Consider the following 20,465-nt stretch of genomic DNA (forward strand, 5'->3'; position numbering starts at 1 on the left):
TTTCACTTGTGAATTTTGGTCTTTACTTATGACATTTTATAAAAACAGAATGTACTGTTTCGAAACTGTTACTTGGGAAAAAAAAATGTTTTACGCATGGTTTCACTGCGACATTCATAGGCGACAACATGCGCATGACATCAAATGTATGCGACTTCGACTTCCTCATAATACATCCATGGCTTCCATAGCTTCCTCAGACTGAACTCGTGTGTTAGAAAATTGAACGTAAAGTTAAATTGGACTGTGTAACGTTAACGGCATGGATGTGACGGAGGCGAACGAGGAGAGTTTTGCAGTAGATGTTATCCTTCCAGAGGGCGGCAAGACAGCGCCGTGTTGTCCTCATGGTAAGTCTCCGTGCACAGGACTGCCACTGCGGACTGAAGCCTTGCACCAAACCGCGTTAAAAAATTCTTTGTATCTAATGTGCTTTGCTTTGTCACGTAATAACACACTTTGAACACTGTGACATAATATAAATGAATGTTCGAATGAATCCGGCATATGGATACAACAGGAAAAGGCTCGCATAGCCATCATTACCATCATACCATCATTGTGTGACGTCGACGTTATTTTGACTGAAATCATGTGAGTAGCATGTACTTAATGTTTTGAGATGTTGTATCTAAACACACCCCACCTCTATAATGTAAAATGTATACAAAATCCGGCGTGAGTGTTTTGTGGAGCCTTATGCCTTATCCTCCTCTCTCCTTGAAGTCATGATTTCTTAAAAACAACAAACAAACAAAAAAAAACTGGTGATTTTTCTTTTCTTTCCAAAGTTTTTCTTTTTTTTTATTTTATTTTTCTACAGAAAAAGGTGATTTAAATTGTATTTTATAAGATATTGGGTGATATTTGTTTTCTTAAAATCTTTCCCAGAGTCACTCAGTGAGGCTCTGTAACAAAAACATTTGAAGCTCTGGGGAGGGCTAAAAAAACATCCACCCCCTTCTCTAATAAACAAAGAACAGTCCATTAGGCCTGCTCTTATTTTTGAAACTCAATGTTTACACCCGGGGCTATTTATAAAACATTTGGGGCTGAAGCCTCAGACACCCAGACTTAATGAAGCCACTAAGTCACACCTTACAGAATAACAACCATGTCTCGTGTGTTCTGCCAGGTCCAGCTCTGCTCTTTGAGAAAGTCAGCAAAGGAGGAGAGAAAGGCAGGAGGTTTTTTGCCTGCTCAGCCTGCAGAGACAGGAAAGACTGCAACTTTTTCCAGTGGGAGGATGAAAAGGTAGTCTCACTGCAACTGTCAAAGAAAACAACATGTCTGACACCTGACTGATCCAATAAACCCTCTTTTATATGAACTCATTTCCTGAAGGTGTCAGAGGCCAGGCTTCTGGCCAGAGAAGCAGAGAACCAGTCAAAGAGACCTCCGTTCACCCAGCAGGAGTACTGCAGCAGGTAACAAGGCAACCGTCTGTGTATATTATGTGAAATGGCCCTGCAGGGCTCTTTTCTATAACTTTTACATTTCAGTCCTGGATGTTAGAAAATTTTCCATTGCTACCTACAGCCTCTGAAAGAAACTCTGTCATGCAGCTGTAAAGTCACAGAAAACATGTATTGTTTTTAAAGAGGAAGCTCTTTTTCTCACTGTTGTGGTCAATAACACCTTAAAGGGATAGTTCAGATTTTTTGAAGTGAGGTTGTAGTATGTGGTATTTATCCATAGTCAGTATATTACTAACAGTAGATGTCAGTCAGCACAGCCCCAGTTTGGAGAAGCAGCCTGGCGTCAGACATGGAAGCTCAGCATGTGCCGCTGTGGAGGGCTCAGCAACAAAATCTTAATAAAGCCCTGCCTGAAAAAATCAATATCAGTTTAACTGTATGCTATACTTAAAATATTGCTTAACCTTGATGTCTGACAGTGATTTTCAATGGGAAAATGAAGCCGTTATATTGCTCTCTTCAGAGCTAGACTCCACTGAGAAATACAGTGATTTAGCGTGACTGAACACAGATGCTGCTGGTCTGCTACTGCCTCCATCAGTTTGCTGTTTAAAAAGGGTTCATTTGGATTTACCAAAGTCACACAATAACACAAACTTAATTATCTGATGGAAGCAGACGTAGACCAGCAGCTCTTGTGCTCAGCCAGCTAAAATGACGATGAGTTGGTGGAATGCCAGAGAGCATGGATGGGGAACTGAAACTGTTAGCGGCTTCTTGGTCAAAATGGCCTGTCTGACAGAAAGGTAAAGCGCTGAGAATACTTTCGAAAAACGTACTCTTGAAATGATATTGAATTTTTTTACTTGCTGACTGGCCGGCAGCAGTAGATTACTTAGCTGCCTTGTCTTCTATGACCCCAGCCTGCTTCTTTAAACTTAGGGCATGACTGACATCTACTTAAGCAATATCACATGAGAGGGAATGATGTTGTGCTTGTATATCATCACGGCTGTGATTCGGTGGTAGGCACAAGGCAGCAGGCCGTTATGATATACAGCACAACACACAACCTCGAGTGTGATATTGCTTTTATACAACAGTTCTACAAGCATCTTTTATTTGTTAATAGTAACTAACGTCAACAGATTATGATTTATTTGTTTAATTAATGATTTAATTAATGACACAAATAGTTCCGCAACCGGAACTATTTTCCTGCACACTGCTTGCTAATCTGTGTTAGCTCGGTCTTCATGTTATGCACAGACCAGATGCTTAGTATCATGAACATTTATATCTGTGTTTTCAGTGAAATAAGAGTCTGTTAACAGACACTTTGGCAGCCTGTGTGATTCAGATGAGGTGGTTTGATCAGACAGTTCATCACTACAGCATGTGTCTGCTCGCTGCCGTGGTCTCCGTCACCTCAAGTCCGGTATCAGACTTGTGGTTAGTGTCAGACAAGTGTTTCCCTGTCTCACTGCACATCCTTGTAACTGACAGCTACGTGAACAGCGCCAGCTAGCTGTTTGAATCTAACGGGTTTTGACGGCTGTGAAGCGGAGTGATACATGCAGAGTTAAAAGTTAACAGTCCCAGTGATGTTGTACTCATACATCAGCACTCATGGAATGCCTCTCGACCAATCAAATTGCTTGGTTGGAACTAAATGTTGTATAATGTTTGTTATATACTGACTATGGAGAAGTGCCCAAAACAAGCCCACTTCAAAAAATCTGAACTATCTCTTTAAGCAGAAGTCTCAGTGCTGCCTGTGGAGGCTAGAAACTAGAGAGGCACAGTCATTTTTTTTTCATTCTCATACTGATATGCTCTAGGTATCAGTTGACGATGTAATAGCAGCATTTCACTAACCAGCTGTATGCCTCACTGTTAGAGCCATTTTTTGGGTTATGTGTATTTGTGTTTATTTTTTTTGTTTGTCTGGAAGCCACAGTAGGTGGCGCTCTGCACTGTGTGGGCAGGAATGATTAAATAGAGCAAGACGTAATTACTCAGCAGGTGTGCTGCTGAATGAGAGAGCAAACAGTTTTTTGACCGTCACGTCACGTCACGTCACGTCACGTCGGATCGTGGTCGTCGACTTTATTTATGCGTTGTGGCAAATATGTGAGCCTTTTTGTTTGTATGTGCAGTTCAATTATCGGCGCATTGTGTCAAGAGCGTTTATAAATAAATGTGGATGATTACAAGAAGTGTTGGATTCATTGGACCCGGAAGACGACGGACGCGTCAATTATCAATCTCAGCAGGTAGCAGCAGCCCCTCAGTGGCTTAGGTTCGTTTTGTTGTTTTTGTTAAGAACAAGTCACTATACTCACTGTGTAGAAGGGACTGGGATCATTCTTCTATATGTCAGGCAACTTCAGGCTAGACTTAAACACTGCTCTACTAACATTGTACACATTTTAATACATAGATATGTTATTACCAAATTGCTATTTCTCATCAAAATAATGCATTGTGCACCAGTAACATTAAAATTACCAAGAATTACAAATCAAGTGTAAACCTTGTAAATGCAGCAACCAACTGGAAATAAGTCACAAACTTAAATATACAGGACTCATCATTCTTTGTTAAGTTCACATAGTAATAAACTGTATATTCCAATAGAAAATAAAAAAAACAATCCAGCAAAGGCACCATCAGCATTCACAGCAGGGTTTGAAATTATCACCAGCCACCAGCCAAATCATTGTAAAATGTGCAAGTGGCTGCTAGATTTGCTTCAGTCCCAAGCCAAAAAAAGCCCAAATGGCAATCTATGCTGTGGCTGGTAGATATTGGAATCTACCAGCCACAGTGGCAGGTGGACCAAAAAGTTAATTTCCAACACTGATTCACACCCAAGTGACTCGGCAGTAGTCACAGGTATTTATCAATTTCGACTCTGATCGACACTAATGGAGCTAATGGACAGTAACTGGGTGAACATGCTAATTTTAACTCCTTGAACTGGCGAGATGCAATGACAAGCCGCCACTAAATACCGTCTGTCTCCGCCCGAGTAGCACTCAAACTCTGATCCAAATTAGTCGGCACTGTGTTTTAAAAAGAGACTGAATAAGTAAGAGATGAATAACCAACGTAACATTCTCACAGATCTCCATCCATGTTGCTCTTTATTGTTTTCTAACTATTTCCTGTTTTCCTGCCTGTCTGTGACGTATTGAACAAGACACACCAAAAAAAACTAACAAACACAAAAAACAAGATACACAGAAAAGCATACTCAATTGCTGCAGAGCTATGTATGCAGCTCTGCTCTACTGGTAATCGGAAAGCAGTCTATAGCCTATTTTTTAGGAGGTTAACCTGTGTTTATCAAACCCGTGTACACAAGCTAATTTTTTGGGAACAGTGGTTTTAGAAAACATGCACAAACTTTGAACTGAATTGAACAAAATGGGTCAAATCACAAAAAGTTTACTTTTATTGTGAATAGACAATAAAAGTAAACTATGTCAATAATCTGTGTGGCCTTACTTATCTCTAATTATTGATAAGTAAGGCCACACAGATTATTGACATAGTTTACTTTTATTGTCTGTTCACAGCATTTAAAGCTTGAATTAATGCAGGCTGACTTCTGACAGGGGTTAAATGGCTATGATGTAAACTTGACATGACCAAATTCACAAAAAGGTGCAATCATATTAATCGACATTATATAAAACGTGTGTACTTTGTCCCTCAGGTTCAGAAAGTTTGCCTCCCTCCCTCTTGATGAGAAGAAGTTCTGTCAGGATTGTCAGATTCTGCTCCTACCAAGAGACCACGAGGCCCACACCTCGCACAGGTCCACGGCTGTCACGGCAGCTCAGCTAAGAAGGCCCAGCGTGCTGCTGCGTCCTCTGGACAACAAGAAGAGCAATGCCCAGTACCTGTTCACCGACCGCAGTTCCCACTTCCTGCTGGACACCCTGGCTGCGCTGGGATACAGGAAGGTGCTGTGTGTGGGCACACCCAGGTCAGGGACATCATTTAGGTTTGACATGTGCACATACTTGAATGCTTGTTTAAATAATGGTTGGCCATTCTCTATGAATCTGCCAGTTCAGCCAAATTACACAAACAATCTAGTCTCGAGTACTGTCTGAACAAGAAGTTCTGTTTTTCTGTAGGGGTCTATGTTTATAATATCATGTGTACTGCTTAAAGAATTAAAAAATAACACACCATGGCCTATTGTATAAATGATGCATACCTTACATGTGCAATGGCCCTAGGTACATGATTCTAGGTACATGTCCATGCATGTCATGTCCCTCTCTCTCTCCCCTCTTTCTGTTTTCCCTTCACATCTGGGTCATTCCATGCCAACTCACCCAAAATCCAGACCTTTACCCAGTTCATGTCATGGATTTTCTTGCAAAAAATCATGTAGAAACTGCTTATAAATCCATGAGACTCTGCAATATCTCATAACTATACACTAAATACTGTTGAAGTTAAGATTTTTTTAAGTTTGGCTCTCAGAGCTAAATTTCAGCACTTTTGTGATTCTCTGTATTTGTATTCTAAACCTCACCAATCGCTAAGTTTTCACTTGATTGGGTTGAAATTTGTTCTAAACATCCACAAGATCCTAAGGAAACTTGGCAACGTGTTTTCATTTCAATAGTTGTTACTGAATGGTTACAGTAATCAAATTGATAACAGGAAGTTGCTTTTTACCAGAACTAAGAATCTGTCCATTTCAAAAATTCATATTTCCACAAGTTTTTAATTTGTTGCAGCATGCCAAGAGACACAAAATTGTAAAAAGACTGATATTAGAACACTGTTGGAAATTAGTTCTTACTTAATTTGTAGTCAATAATATGTTGTTTGTTCCAGACTTCAGGAGCTGATCAAGCTGCGAAACCTGGAGCAGAAACATGAGCCGATCAAGAGTCTGCTGTTGGACATTGACTTCAGGTGAGTCTGTCTCACATGTTATCATGTATCCTTGTGTGTTCTACGGTACAGCTGCTCTGAGGTAACTCTATACAGATATGGACGGAAAACACTGGACACATCATCAGTCAGATAGTCTCTCTCAGTGTCTGTGGAGTTTAGGCTGCAGGATCATGGAGTGCTGAAGTGAGAGAGCTCAAGGTGGTTTGGCCACAGCTGGTTCTCTGGTGGTCTCAGGAAGCGTATGGCGGGGTACAGAGGCTCGGTGAACTGGTGGTGAGCCCTGTCGAACACGGGCGTCACAGCTGCTGAGAACCTCTGCAGGACAACCATGGTGTCTGCGTCATAAAACATCAGCTGGCCCTTGTCATAATTCACCCACACCCCAATCTTCCCCAGCGGCGTTTGCCCCACGCCCTGGCACGCTATGTGGCAGTCATTGTGCCACGCAGAAAGACGGTTGTTGCGAAGCTCCACGCACCAGGAGTTCCTGTTTCGACCCAGTTTGGCGCCCTTGTTGCGGCCCTTCCTCTCCAGGCTGGTGTAGGTGGCGCCCACAGCCCAGGCAGAGCAGCAGCGCACATCCACCTCCCAGTAAGTCTGCCCGCCTGTGACTGGAGATGAGCCCAGAGCACAGCACACTTTGTCAAACCGAAGGGGGTGCTCCGGAGTGGAAGGGGCGGTGCCTGAGAAATACATGCCCCGCCCCTCTGAGGTCACTGTGATTAGGCTATGGCAGGTCTGCCTGTCAATCACCATGGGGGAGGCATCTAAAAATCAATCAGAATGTGGAGATTTGTTATAAGAGAATGTTTTCCGTTTTTAAACATTAATGTCATCTATTCAGGTTGGGGTTATATGTGACATATTTCAATTTAAAGTCAATTCAGTTTTATTTATAAAGCCCATCATCACAAATCTTATTTTGCCTCAGAGGGCTTTACAGCAGATGACATCCCTCCGTCCTCAAGACCCTCACAGCGGGAACCCGTCCTCCAGGACAGATGGCAATAGATACTTAAAAAGCAATAAAATAACAGTAGATGACAAAATGATACAAAGGAAAGAGAGAGAGGAGGGAGAGGTGTAAAGATTCAGAGCAACAATAATAGTAAGAATAACATAACATATAACAATAGTGATAGACATACGAATAAATGTGATTTATGAAAGCATGTATTATTACACGACAATACTGTAGTTTATGTATGTGGCACTAACAGTCATGTATAAAATAATAGAGGAGGAATGACTAATAGTAAAGGTATAGCAACATATTTTCTTATAGTGTTCGCTGTGTCTCTGGAGGCTGCTTTTAAATCTGCTGTACTTCCCCAAATCATTGATGTCAGTGGTGCTCAGAAGAACTACGAGCTATTTCAGCTTATATTTCCGACCGACCATGACGGTTTAGTGGAGTTTTATTTTGTATCTGAGTTTTAATGAATGAAGTCTTGATAGTGTACAGCCTATATTGCAAATTGCCCATTTGTTGAGCTAACTGTAGCCAGTTGTTGAGCCATTGCTGAGCAGTTTTTACAGTGTGTTGTGGTGCATTGTCCTGCCAGCGGGCCACTGCTATCGGGGAGTTCTGTTGTCATGAGAGGAGGTACTTGGTCTGCCGCGGACTTTGGGTGAGTGGAGCATGTCAGGTAGCACCCACATGAATACCAGGACCAAGGTTTTCCCAGCAGAATGTTGCATTGTAAGGAGATGAGCAATGGTTTTCATTTCACCTGATCAGAGTATATTAATATTGAAATATAAAATGGAATTTAGTGGCAGAGGTTCTTATCCATGCCTCATGCAGGGAAAAACATTTTGGGGACAGAGTCAAAGTAAATTTATATCCACAAAACCTTCTCTCATTTCATTTAGCCACTCATGTAGAAATAGAAGCCGCTGACTTTATTCTCACCTGCCATAATAAACCAGACATCACTCACTACAGCCCCCTGCTGCCCTGAATGTGTTAGCTTGTGTAATGGATTGATCTAACATAGAAATAACAGTGTTAGTACCTAACAGGAGAGTCTTCCTCTGCAGCTGAGCTCTCAGCTGTTTGGAGATGGAGGATAATGTCTTTAGGAGCCTTTCAAATCTCTCCTCATTCAGTCGAATTTCCTTCTCAGAGGCATCGGGCTTCTTAGCACTGTGAGAGTGATCACAGAGATTTTGGTGAGATAGAAAGGTCTGATGTAGAGCCGTACACTTAAAATCTAACGGTGCAGTGTTTTACCTCAGATTGTCAGACTGACCCTTGAGATGAGACAAACAGAAAAAATGATTAAAAAACCTTCAGTTACTACATTTTGAAACGGTGATAGTGTTTAGCACACGAATCAGACCTTTCCATCGTCCTCTGGCTGGGGGCTGTTGCTCAGTGCTCTCTGGATACTGCTGATGCCTTTAATCACCTGGTCCTGGTGCTGTTCCCAGGTCTTCAGAACTTGGTCCAGTCTGGTCCTAGTCCGTCTCAGGTCCATCTCCAGAGAGTCCCTCACAGCCTGCTCATCCTGGTTCAGAGCAAACCGCATGTTCTCGAAGCGTTCTCGAACCTGCTGCTTCATTACCTCTGTGCTGCTCTACAGGGAGGAACATGGAGAATCAATACACACCAGAGGATTTTACATGTTATCAAACCATGTGCAGTTTGTTGTGTCGATGGTCTCATATGTGTGTGTGCAGACATGTTTTAAGAATGAAGAGCCTCTAGCTTGGTACTTGGTTCTCACAGAGAGATCTGCCTTGCGTTTCTTCAGAGACTGGATGTGCGCCTCAGTCTTAGACTTCTCTCCCTGCAGCTCCTCTAGACGTCTGGACAGCTCCTCCTGCACAGTTACAGACACTTACAGGTTTTGCATAGAAGTGTTTTAAACTGTGATAAGCTCACTTGTTTACACAGTGGGGACTAAAAAATATACTGGTCACAACAGTCTGCTGACGATATGAATTAGTCCTACAACTAATTCTCTGACAAGTGGTGAATGATTTTATTCCTCTGTGCTGTGGCCGGAGGCATTATGTTTTCGGGTTGTCTGTACGTCCATGGGTCTCATTGTTGTGAGTCTAAAGCCTTGAGGGAATTTCCTCAAATTTAGCACCAGCTTCCATGTGGACTCAAGGATGAACTGATTAGTGTGTGGTGGTCAAAGGTCACGGTGACCTTGTGTTTGTCTCATTCTCTGGAACCCAGTGTCTTAAGAAGATCCTGGGAGAATTTCTTTTAAATTTGGCGCAAATGGCTACATGGACTAAGATAAAATGAATTAGAATTGAATGGTCAAAAGTCACTGTGACCTTAAAAAACATGTTTTTGGCCATAACTCAAAAAGACCATAATGCAAACTTTCACACAAACTTTCCAATAGAATGAAATGATGAAGAAATGAAATCCAAAAAAGTCAAAGGTCAACTTTATAGTGACATAATGTTCTGCAAAAAAGTCTTTCCTGGCCATTACTCGGTGTCATATCTCAGGAACTCAGATACTGATTTGGTGACACTAATCTTGAAACTGTGCAGATTGTAGAGATCTTTTATGATTCTCGAGGGAAGATGTGTTTGAAGCAACCATGTTTTAGGATTTGCAGCCTCTTTACTGCAACATCTATATTTTAAGCATTGTTAGCTGTGATGGCTATATATGAGTCTGAACTGACATGGACATAAACTGTAACTGTAACTTTACTGGACAAGAGGCATACAGCTGCAAGGCTGTAATTGTAGTTGTTTTATAGATGTCATAAAACAGTTAAAAATGGCCATCACAATTCCCTCAAGCTCAAGTTCAAAAGTCTTGCTTTATCCAACCACCAGTCAGAAACCCAAAGATAAAAAACATCGATTTCTCTCATTTGAGAAGTTGAAACCATCAAAAGTTTAGTACTTTAACTGCCAAATAAAAACATAAACAACTAATTCATGATCAAAATATTTTCTGATTAATTATTTGTTGATAAAATAATCAAATAATCATTTCTTTTCGCAAGTTAAGAAAACAACAGCAACACATATGAATATGGAAACCCCACAACTTGTACTCAACAGAAAATAAATTTCTGGAGACACTGAAAACTGATGAACAGTTAGTTAACAGCTAGTTAAAGCATTTTATCTGCCTATTGTTTGCTAATTTAAGCTTGACGGTATGGTGAAAATCAATCATCACAATACTTTTGATCAAGTACGTCAATATTGCTATTGTGACGTTATTGTAGGTTTGACCTTTGGTGCTCTTACAAAAGATTCAGATCAGCAATAGAAACAAGTTACTGAAAAGCACCAACATTTCTTCCAAAACAGTTGTTACCCCCACTCCCAACCGGCCAGCTTTTATTAACGCTCCCACCACTCGCAGACCACTGTCCATAGCACACGACCCCTACCACCGCCTTAACCCATGCTTCATCCTCCTTCCCTCTGGCTGTCAATACAGGCAGCCAGTATGCAATAAAAGCGGATTTGGGAAGAGATTCGTGCCCTCAGCCATAAGAGCTCTAAATAGTTTTAGCACTCTTGAATGACTTGTGTTTCTTTGTAATGTCTGTGATTGTTGTTGTGAATGTGTACAGACTGTGAAGACAAATGAATCTAAATTTGAATCTGAAATCTAATCATCATCAGTAATGTGGATATAATAGCATTTTAGTTTCTTAGGACCAGAATATTTTCTTCCATATCTTTGGATAATCTCCTATCTGATTAACCTTGCCTGACTAACTCAAGTACTAAAATTGAACTTTCTTTTTTATTGAACTCTTCCATAAAGCCCAGCTCTGTGGAGTGTACAGCTCAAAATAGAAGGTAGATTTTTCAGTCATTTTTTAAATAAAGTTTAAAAAACAAAATTACATTTGGTCTTACTGACAGATAGTCCAGTCTCTGCTGTGGATTTTTTCAGCTCCTTCTGGGTTATCTTTGCTCTCTTTGTTGTCTGTCTGTGTTTAATGTGCTTCTTGCCTGGTCCTTAAGTTTTGTGGGCAGCCCTTTCTTGGCAGGTTTGTTGTGGTGCTGTATTTCTAACATTCTGTAATAATGAATTCAATGGTGCTCAGTGGGATATTCAAAGTTTCAGATTTTTTTTCAGAACCCAGCCTTGATCTGTACTAATCTAGAACTACCCGGCATGTCTGAAGAGCTCTTTGGTCTATATGGTGCCATTTGCGTCGTGGGAAACCTTGCTCAGAGGTGCTGCAGATGCTGGGGCCTTAGGCTGCACCTAACAATTTTTTTTTATCAATAAATCTATTGATTATTTTTTTGATCAGTGGATTTTTTTTTTATTGATTGAACTATTGTTTTTTTTATTTCTTGATTAGTATAGCAATGACTTTACTGAAAATAACATTTTAAAACTTGTCATAAATTTAAATATTTTATTCAATCATCTTCAGTCATTACAGGGTATACACTGCAGGGCATTATATTCCCCAACAAAAAATAGCCCTGACTTAACTGGTAATCTGTGTTTTACAGTCTGAGGTTCTTTTTTGGGAGTTTTTCCTTAGGTGATGTGAGGGTCTAAGGGCAGAGGGATGTCATATGCTGTAAAGCCCTCTGACGCAAACCATGTTTTGTGAGTATGGGCTTTATAAATAAAACGGACTTGACTTGACTTGACTTGACTTGATATAAAATAAAAATAAAAATAAAAAATAAAATTAATGCAAGAGCTTGTTCCATTCAAGTAAAAGGGATGTAGTGTAGCAAAATAAATAAAAGTAATGTAAAATTCAAGTCAATTTTAGGAGGAGTAACAAAACAGTTACTCTTTGTTACAGTAATGAACCTCAAATCTAGCAGTCCAACAAAACATCTTACAGTAAAATTGGTGCAATTTGAATAACACTATAACTTTCCTCTAACAGAAATAATTATAACTAGTACATTCTTCCTGCATCAAAATAATCCAGCCTTAACTGGGCCTTAGGCCCGTTTCACACAGCGGGCGTCAGGAGAGCGTGAGCAGCGCAGAGCGTGTTTATTTATTTCGGCCATGTTATCAAATGAGAGCATGCACACACTGACGCTGAGCAGCGCTTGTCAAGCGCATCTCAGCTGCGTGTCAGCTGCAGCACATCTAGAGAAAGGGTGGCTAGCCTATTTTTTATGTGTGACACACGTGTTTGTCAGCAGGAATAGACATTGAAAATTATGTTTTGATGATTTTATTGACTCTATACCACTTTTTACTGCAGTTTAAAAGTCACTCTCCGTCACAGAGATGAGGAAATAGAAAGACGGCTGTTTTCCCTCTCAAAACAAAAACCCTCTGACAGTGTCTCTGTAGACAGAATCCCATTAATTTCTCATACAAGACATAATAATAATTATTTTGAAACGTTTACAGGACCAGGTTGTCAGCTGTGCAGGAGCTTGCACAACTTCATAAATGAGTGTAATTTGTGGTTGTAAATACAGAAAAACAGCGCTCATAGCAGCAGGCAGCAGCACAGCAGCCATGTTACAACAATGCTTTATGTGTAAACACCACACACGATACACGCTGCTCGGCTCGGCTAGGCTGATGTCTCGCAGTCATGCCGCTGTGTGAAACGGGCCTTACATCCCACTTGGAGGCACCAACACGCGTTACTTAAATCGACGTATGTACGTTATCGATTACGTCAGCGCGTCGCTCCAGCCCTAATACAAACTAAGATCACGTGACACTAAGATTGCTTACTTTATTTAACAAATTATGTGACTTTTAAAGGTGATTGGAAGCTCCAGGTCTTATTTAGGGGCGTCATAGCAAAGGGGGTAAAAACATAACAATGTGCCATTTTAGTTATTTTATTTTTCAGAATTTTTTTAAAAGATTTTTTATTTTTCGAGTCACTCCCCCAGTTTTAACTATTCTGTGTAGGTCCATTACAAAAAATCCAATACAAATATATTCTAATTATACATTGTAATACAACAAAATAGGAAAAACGCCAAGGGGCGAGAATACTTATTGCAAGGCGCTATACATACAGAACGGCAAGGCAGCATAATAGCATGATATTCTCTCAAAACAGGCAGTGTAAATGCAGCTATTCTCTTGGTGGAATAAGCAGGGACGTCCCTGAAAAAGTCGTCATCTAGATGGCAGCATGTTGCTCCAAAACCTTTATGTACCATTCAGCATTAATGGTGCCTTTACAGATGTGCAAGTTACCCGTAATGCCATGGGCAAACACCCCCATCACAGATGCTTTGAACTTTTAACTGGCAATTATCTGGATGGTCGTTTTCCTCTTTACCCCGGAGGACACAACGTCCATGACTTCCAAAAACAATATGAAATGTGGACTCGTCAGACCACAGCACACTTTTCCACTTTGTGTCTGTACGTCTCAGATGAGCTCAGAGAAGTCGGCTGTGTTTCTGGATGTTGTTGATATCTGGCTTTCACTTTGCATGATAGAGTCTGAACTTGCATTTGTAGATGCAGAGATGAACTTTGTTTACTGACAAAGTGTTCCTGAGCCGATGTAGTGATATTATTTATTTATACAGTCATGTTGGTTTTTAATGCAGTGCAGTCCAAGGGGTCCAAGTCACAGGCATTCATGCTGGTTTTCAGCTTTGCTTTTAAATGCAGAGATTTTTCCAGATTCTCTAAATTTTTTGATGATATTAAGGATTGTAGACTGTGAAATCTTTGAATTCCTGCAATTATGCTTTGAGAAATGTTTTAACTATTGGACTGTTCACAAAGTAATCAACCTCACGTGATCCTTGCTTGTGAAGACTTAGCTTTTCAAGGCTGCCCCTTTCATACTCAGTCATGATGCCTTAATCTGCTACCAACTAACTTGTTTATCTGAAGAATGTTCCAGACTGGTGTTTTTTGAGCATTCTTTTGTTGCTCCTGTCCCAACTTCTTTGGAACATATTATAGGCTTCAAAATCTGAGTAAATGTATATATACAAAAATTAAGTTCATCATTTTGAACATTAAATAGCTTGTCTTTGTATGGATTTGGAAATCATTGCATTTTGTTTTATATACATTTAACACAATGTCCAAACTTTTTTGGAATTGGAGATGTATATCATTTTAATTTTTAAATTCCTCTATAGATAAAGATGTACAACAGAGTGCTTCATCACATGTTTACCTGAGAGGGCTGTCCAGCTTTGGCTATCTTCTTCTGTAACTTGGGGGATCGTGGGAAAGGCTGAACAGTCCTGTCCTCATTTGAGTCGAGTGGAGTGAAGCTCAGTCCATCCTGCAGTACACTGTGGCTGCCTGCAGAGCGAGCCGGGAGACCACTCTGTCCTGATTGAGCCACTGCTGACTCTCCATTCCCAGCACAGAATGCCTTTTTCTCTGCCATTTCTGAACAAAACAACAAACACGTATTAAACCTCCAGCTGACAGATTTTCTCCTGTTGTTCCTTCAAAAGCATTCTGTATATTTGCTTTCGCTGTGTTTGCAGAGTAAACCAGTTCTTCAGGTTTTTGGGAAAATCTGTGAGAACCTGTCTGTTCTGGGTCCATGCCAAGCTTTTTGCAAATACCCGTCGAGGACATGGTCCCATTTTCTCTGTAGATTTACCAAAAACGAACCAATGAATAAGAAAGTCATTCTCACCGCTCTCTGTATGTTTAGCATTCAGTGTCGCATAAGATTTATAGAACAGCTGCCAAATAACCTTTTTCAGTTTGCTGCTTACTGTGGAATCAACCTTTAGACCTCTACATACTTGCTGTAGCTGCATTATACAAAATGTATGACCAAATACAGTTTATATTACGTACTTTTAGCATTCTAAAAAAATGTTTTTAGTGTTTCTTACCCCAGGTCTCTGTGTGCGCTCTCTGCTGTCTGTAAAGAATGTGAGGAGTAGAGGTGCAGAGAGGGTGTGTTCCTGTGTACAAGCTTCAGCCTGCAGTTCGCACACGCGCGCGCACACACACACACACACACACCTTATTGTTACCTGAATATACACGTGTGTTTGCTGACTTTGTGTGTACAGTAGATAAGTTGAGACTTGTTCTTATTTTCAGGCTGCTGTGATCAAACAAATGAAACAGAACTTAAAGAAAGTTATTTGAGTGTTGAATCTTTAGTAACATACATAATGTTCCATCATGTTTCAGATATGCTCAGTTCTACAGCCGGGATGAATTCTGTCACTACAACATGTTCAACCATCACTTTTTTGATGGAGAGGTAAGAGTTGAACACACTTGTGTCTTTTTGTATGTTTGATTTCCAGTTAAATGTAAAGCTTCGTCTCTCATCAGGCCTCCAGCAATGTCCTGCAGTCCTTCCTCTCAGAGTGTGACGGGCAGAAGGTGGTGATGGTGGCTGACCCTCCTTTTGGTGGCCTTGTGAAGCCTCTGGCCAACAGTTTCTCTCTGATCTCACAGACATGGAGGAAGCTGCAAAGTTCTGGTCAGTGTCACTATGGAGTTTTGTGTATATTCTTTTATTTTCTTTTTTTTTTTTTAAATGCCTTTATTAAAAAAGAAAAAGCAGAATATATGTATATATATGTGTGTGTGTGTGTGTGTGTGTATACATATATGTATATATATTCAGTGATTTTCTTTTGTGAGTGACATATAAACATATAGCACAGAACAAGTGGCCAACAGATTCTGCAATAAAAGTGATAAACATGAAAGCAAACAAAACAAGACAGTGGGCTGAACTAGACTCCAACAAAGTGAAACAGTTGGCTTAGATTGTTTGTGAGTGTGTGCGTGTAGGTAAATGGAGTTTACCACAGTAAGGGAGCGTTGCTCTCTTTCCACACTTAATCTGTGAAAATATTCGCTTCTGTTACATCATACAAACAAACCACAAAGGCTACCTATCAGCTGTGCACTTGACTGGAGATGAAACCACTTAAAAGATGGACAAGTACTTGCTTTCTTTTGATGATTGTACATTTTATAACAGAAATAACACATTTTATGTTCTGATATTTACTAAAAAGTACATGCAAGTAACTTGTTTTAAACGTTACCAGAAACTTCTTCTTTGTGATCTTCCTCTGGCCAGCTGACACCTTGTGTATGTTTTGTAATGCAAGAGTGTTGCGCAGATAACTCCACATTTCAACTTCACAAATCAGTCGTTCTTTGTCATTGTAGAGCTTTCAAAGTGAGCAACAGGAATAAATAGAATCACATCATTTGACAAAAGTTCAGTTTGAAGTGGCAGCGCTGCATTGCTCAAGCCAGATGGAACACTGAAGTAGAAAACAGTGCAGTCAAACTGACGCTTGCTGTGTCCGATTCAAGTAATCTATTTTTGCAGACACCAAGTGTTTTTAGAATACCACCAATTAAAACTGTAACTGAGTACACTTACTCATTTTTTATTTCAAATACATAACTTAATTACTTGTAAATTTTATATTTATGTTATGTGATGGCCTTACACAGCACATACTGTCTTCTGTCTGTGATAAACATTATATGAATCAATGTCTTTTTCTTTGACTTACTTATTTACTCATCAGGCAGAGATAAATGAATATTAGCATGGTGTTGGAGTCATGTTCTTTGAGCTACACTCTGCTGTTAGTGCTGAGCAGGTGATCAGTTTCATGCTGCTGCTGGAAACAACACTGATGAGATCAGTGAACCAAAGTAAAATGTTCTTAAAACAAAATGAAAGAGTCTCAAACCCTCTGTAGAGATGAATGTCACTGGGGAGTTGGGTGTGTACATGTGACCACTTTCCCACTACACACACTCATTTGATCTATTGTCCATATAAAGTTATGCACCAGTGCAGCTTTAACTGTCTCATACCAACACACACCATCGAAAAAATAAAACGTTTGATTATGATACTGTGCGTCTATGTGAAAGGAAGACCCAGTGTTGCAGTGTTTGAAGCTAACATCAGTGTTTGTTTGTGTGAAGACGGCAGTGATGCTGACATGCCCATGATGTGGATCTTCCCATATTTCTTTGAGCCTCGAATCCTGGAGTGTCTGCCCTTATTCACCATGCTGGACTACCAGGTACACTGAGTTTCTATTTACAAAAAAACAAGCTTATCAGTTAGAACATTAAACATCCTGTCTTTGTACTGTATGCAATTGACCCTTCATTAAACCCTGCTCCTTTGTGATGTCCTTTGTGATTAGTTTTGTTATTAGTTAGTTGCAGTGTGAGCACTAGGCTCACACTGCAACTAATGGCACTCTGAAGAAATATCTCATTTTGGGGAGAATGAAAAAGCAGTTCCACAGAGAAGCAGACAAAAGGGTCTGCAATATGTGTTGAAAGGATATATCCAGGAGGTCAGACTCATTCAGCAGCAAAAACAGGTGGAAAAGAGAACGTTAGATGCTAAAGGCTAATGCAAAGATTGCAGTCTAAAAAATGAACCACCACATCACCTGGAGTTTAAGACAGAAGAAATGAAATAAACTTAAACTTCAGTAATATTCAGCCTGCTGTGTGAAGCTGTGTGTCATCACAGTGTGTGTAGATGATCAGCTTCTTCCCGTGCTGGCGGGAGCTTCAGGGGAGGACCGGGCAGCACGAGGAGAAGCTGGTTATCTAGACACACTGATAAAGCATAGTTGGTGTCTCTGATTCCCCCCACTGTCCCTGTGAAGCAGTTTAGCTCTTTATTCACTGGTATAATCATAAAAACAATCAAGCTAGCTGATGTTAGCTGGCTAACCCAACACTTTTAAAGGTTCAATTTTGGTTTAGCTCGTAATCCACCAAACCAGCCTTAAGATGAAAAAAAATCTGAAACGACCACATGAGAGTGTATGGAGCACAGCCGCAAAGTTGATGGACCCTTGTCAGAGCAGGCTGATGCTGTGCTATGATTGGCTAGCCTGTGTCTTAGGGCGGGACTTGAAGGGTCAATTGAATTTAGGTCGCAAAAGATTCCCAAATCATGGTATTCTGCTTTAAGTTCAGTTTTAAACAGTGTCCCAACTTATTTGAAGTCAGGGTTGCACATATTATTTCACAAAGTAACTATTCTTTGTTTCCAGGTAGACTATGACAACCATCCTTTATATAAACATGGGAAGACGGGCAGGAAGCAGTCTCCTGTCAGATTTTTTACCAACATCTCACCAAAGGATGTGGTCCTGCCCCAAGACGAGGGCTACAGGTATCAACTCACCTAATGCTGGCTGCTAGAATGTCATCACACATAGATCACAGTCAGTGTGGACCATCTCAGAGCCCCTTAGCCATCAGTCTGATGATCACAAGCTTTCAGGGCCAACAGCCAGCATTTCAGGAGATCTGCTTTAGCCAGTGGGTATCAGGGCCAAGACTTCCTCCTCGGTGTGCCGCTCATTTCAGCACACCTCTGTTAACACATTTCTGCATATGAATACACTTTTTTTAAAAAGCTAATATAACATGTAATTAATTAAATATATCTTTTAAATCACTTCTAAAACCTATTTTTATAGATTTGCTTTTATGTGATGTCATATTTTTATTTAACTTTTTTTTCCTTTGATTTTGTGGTTTAATTTCTTGAATTGCTTTTTTAAATTTGTATTATTTTTTACACTTTGCATTCTGCATCTGCATTTTTTGTCCCCTTGTTTAAATTTTATCTGAAGTCTAGTTTTGTCTGACTCGTGTTCAGTGGGGTTGTTTGACTCCATTGTTGCATTGCCTTAGAACACCTTATTGTTCCATTTGTGCTTCTGCTTTGCTTGTGAAAAAACTATTATTATAATTATTAATATCATCTAAGCTAAATCATTGTCAGATGATAGCCTGATGGGTTCCAAGACTGCATTGCTGTTAAGGATCATGCAGTTCGTATTAATTGTGACGAAGCTGTGTTTCTCCTCTTGTCTTCCTCCTGTTAGGTTTTGCTCTGTTTGTCAGAGATTTGTCTCTTCCCTCAACAATCACTGTTCTAAATGCAACATCTGCCCATCCAAGGTACACAAGCACAGCAAGCATCATATTCACTGATAAAAGCATATATTACTACTTCTGCTTTCATTCTGTCTCCAGGATGGCAGAGAATGGAAGCATTGCTCTGCATGTCAGAAGTGTGTGAAACCATGTAAGTAAATGTCTACAGGATCACAGCAGAAGCACAAGTGATTCACACATGTACATGTCAAGGCTGGCAGGACTCTTCACTGCTTTACCTTTTGTCTTGTGTGAATGTGTGTATTTTTTTTCAATTTCTGTCTGTGTCAGCGTGGAAACACTGCCAGCCGTGCGGCCGCTGCGCCCTCCTAGACCACCCATGTGGTCAGGGTCAGGGAAAGGAGGGCTGCTTCAACTGTGGCAGCCTGGGGCACAAACACAAAGGCTGCCCTCTCAAAGACACACACAGGAACAGCAGGTGAGATCACACTGCTGCAGCCTTTCAACTCCATCTCTGCACCAATAACAGTCTATATTTGCACGTCTTAATTTGTTCTACTGCATCTGTGCATCTGTCTACTCTGCCCCTGCAGGCATCGCTCCAATGCCAAGAGTGGAGGCAAACAGGTATCCCATCATCCCCTGTCAAAGCATAAAGCTAAGAGGAAGTCTGGAGCAGCTCGTAGGGCCAAGAAGATCGCAGCTTTATCAAAGTGATGTTCATGCACTATCCTGTCAGAAATCACAGCTCACCTCAGACCACTGTTCTAACACTGTTGGCAATGGCAGCAGAATAAAAAGGAACATAAAGAGAATTTGCCCGTATTTTCTATTAAAAGTTGGTATGTATTCTGTATATGGCAGCCTTTTTAATCTTCTCTTATTGTGTCTTTAACCCTTAGGGCTCGCTTTAATATCCCATACACTCTGTACACAAAATGAGCTTTTACAAATCAAGCTTAAAAATAATTATACATTAATACTATTTTATACTAGCATTGACTAATTTTATTTAACCAGCATCAGTCCTTATCATTAATATCAAATAGTCATTAATTTTCTGAATTTTAACCCCTTAAATGCAAGGTTTTTGTCATGATGCCTCTGTGGTTGTAGATCTTATATATATATTCATTCAATATACTACATGCTAAGTAGATTTTGTTGCTGCTGACAGCCTGGGATATGTCAATGATTAGCAACACCAGTGATTGTGACAGTGCACCTAGTGGAATAGCATGCATTTTCTCAATTTACCCAATATGGTAAAAATGATATAATTGGGT

At 40.3% G+C, this 20,465-nt stretch overlaps 2 protein-coding genes across 2 annotated transcripts; one reads left to right on the plus strand and one right to left on the minus strand.

Moving 5' to 3' along the window:
- The first annotated feature begins 147 nt into the window (after positions 1 to 147).
- Positions 148 to 20,072, plus strand: zcchc4 (zinc finger, CCHC domain containing 4). The gene is made up of 13 exons (XM_042512241.1): positions 148 to 350; positions 1,136 to 1,254; positions 1,345 to 1,427; positions 5,143 to 5,415; positions 6,285 to 6,365; positions 15,445 to 15,517; positions 15,592 to 15,742; positions 17,227 to 17,327; positions 18,324 to 18,445; positions 19,167 to 19,242; positions 19,318 to 19,369; positions 19,510 to 19,657; positions 19,773 to 20,072. Exons 1-13 carry the CDS (start codon positions 263 to 265, stop codon positions 19,894 to 19,896), a joined length of 1,491 nt encoding a protein of 496 aa, XP_042368175.1. The 5' UTR covers positions 148 to 262; the 3' UTR covers positions 19,897 to 20,072.
- si:dkey-219e21.4 (E3 ubiquitin-protein ligase TRIM62) lies at positions 6,372 to 15,207 on the minus strand. The gene is made up of 7 exons (XM_042512242.1): positions 15,138 to 15,207; positions 14,456 to 14,676; positions 9,080 to 9,175; positions 8,693 to 8,929; positions 8,584 to 8,603; positions 8,366 to 8,496; positions 6,372 to 7,114 (listed from the first exon to the last, which is right to left on the minus strand). Exons 2-7 carry the CDS (start codon positions 14,672 to 14,674, stop codon positions 6,516 to 6,518), a joined length of 1,302 nt encoding a protein of 433 aa, XP_042368176.1. The 5' UTR covers positions 14,675 to 14,676; positions 15,138 to 15,207; the 3' UTR covers positions 6,372 to 6,515.
- Positions 20,073 to 20,465: the final 393 nt, after the last annotated feature.

Source organism: Plectropomus leopardus, chromosome 23 (assembly GCF_008729295.1).
Source record: "Plectropomus leopardus isolate mb chromosome 23, YSFRI_Pleo_2.0, whole genome shotgun sequence".
Lineage (NCBI taxonomy): Eukaryota > Metazoa > Chordata > Actinopteri > Perciformes > Serranidae > Plectropomus > Plectropomus leopardus.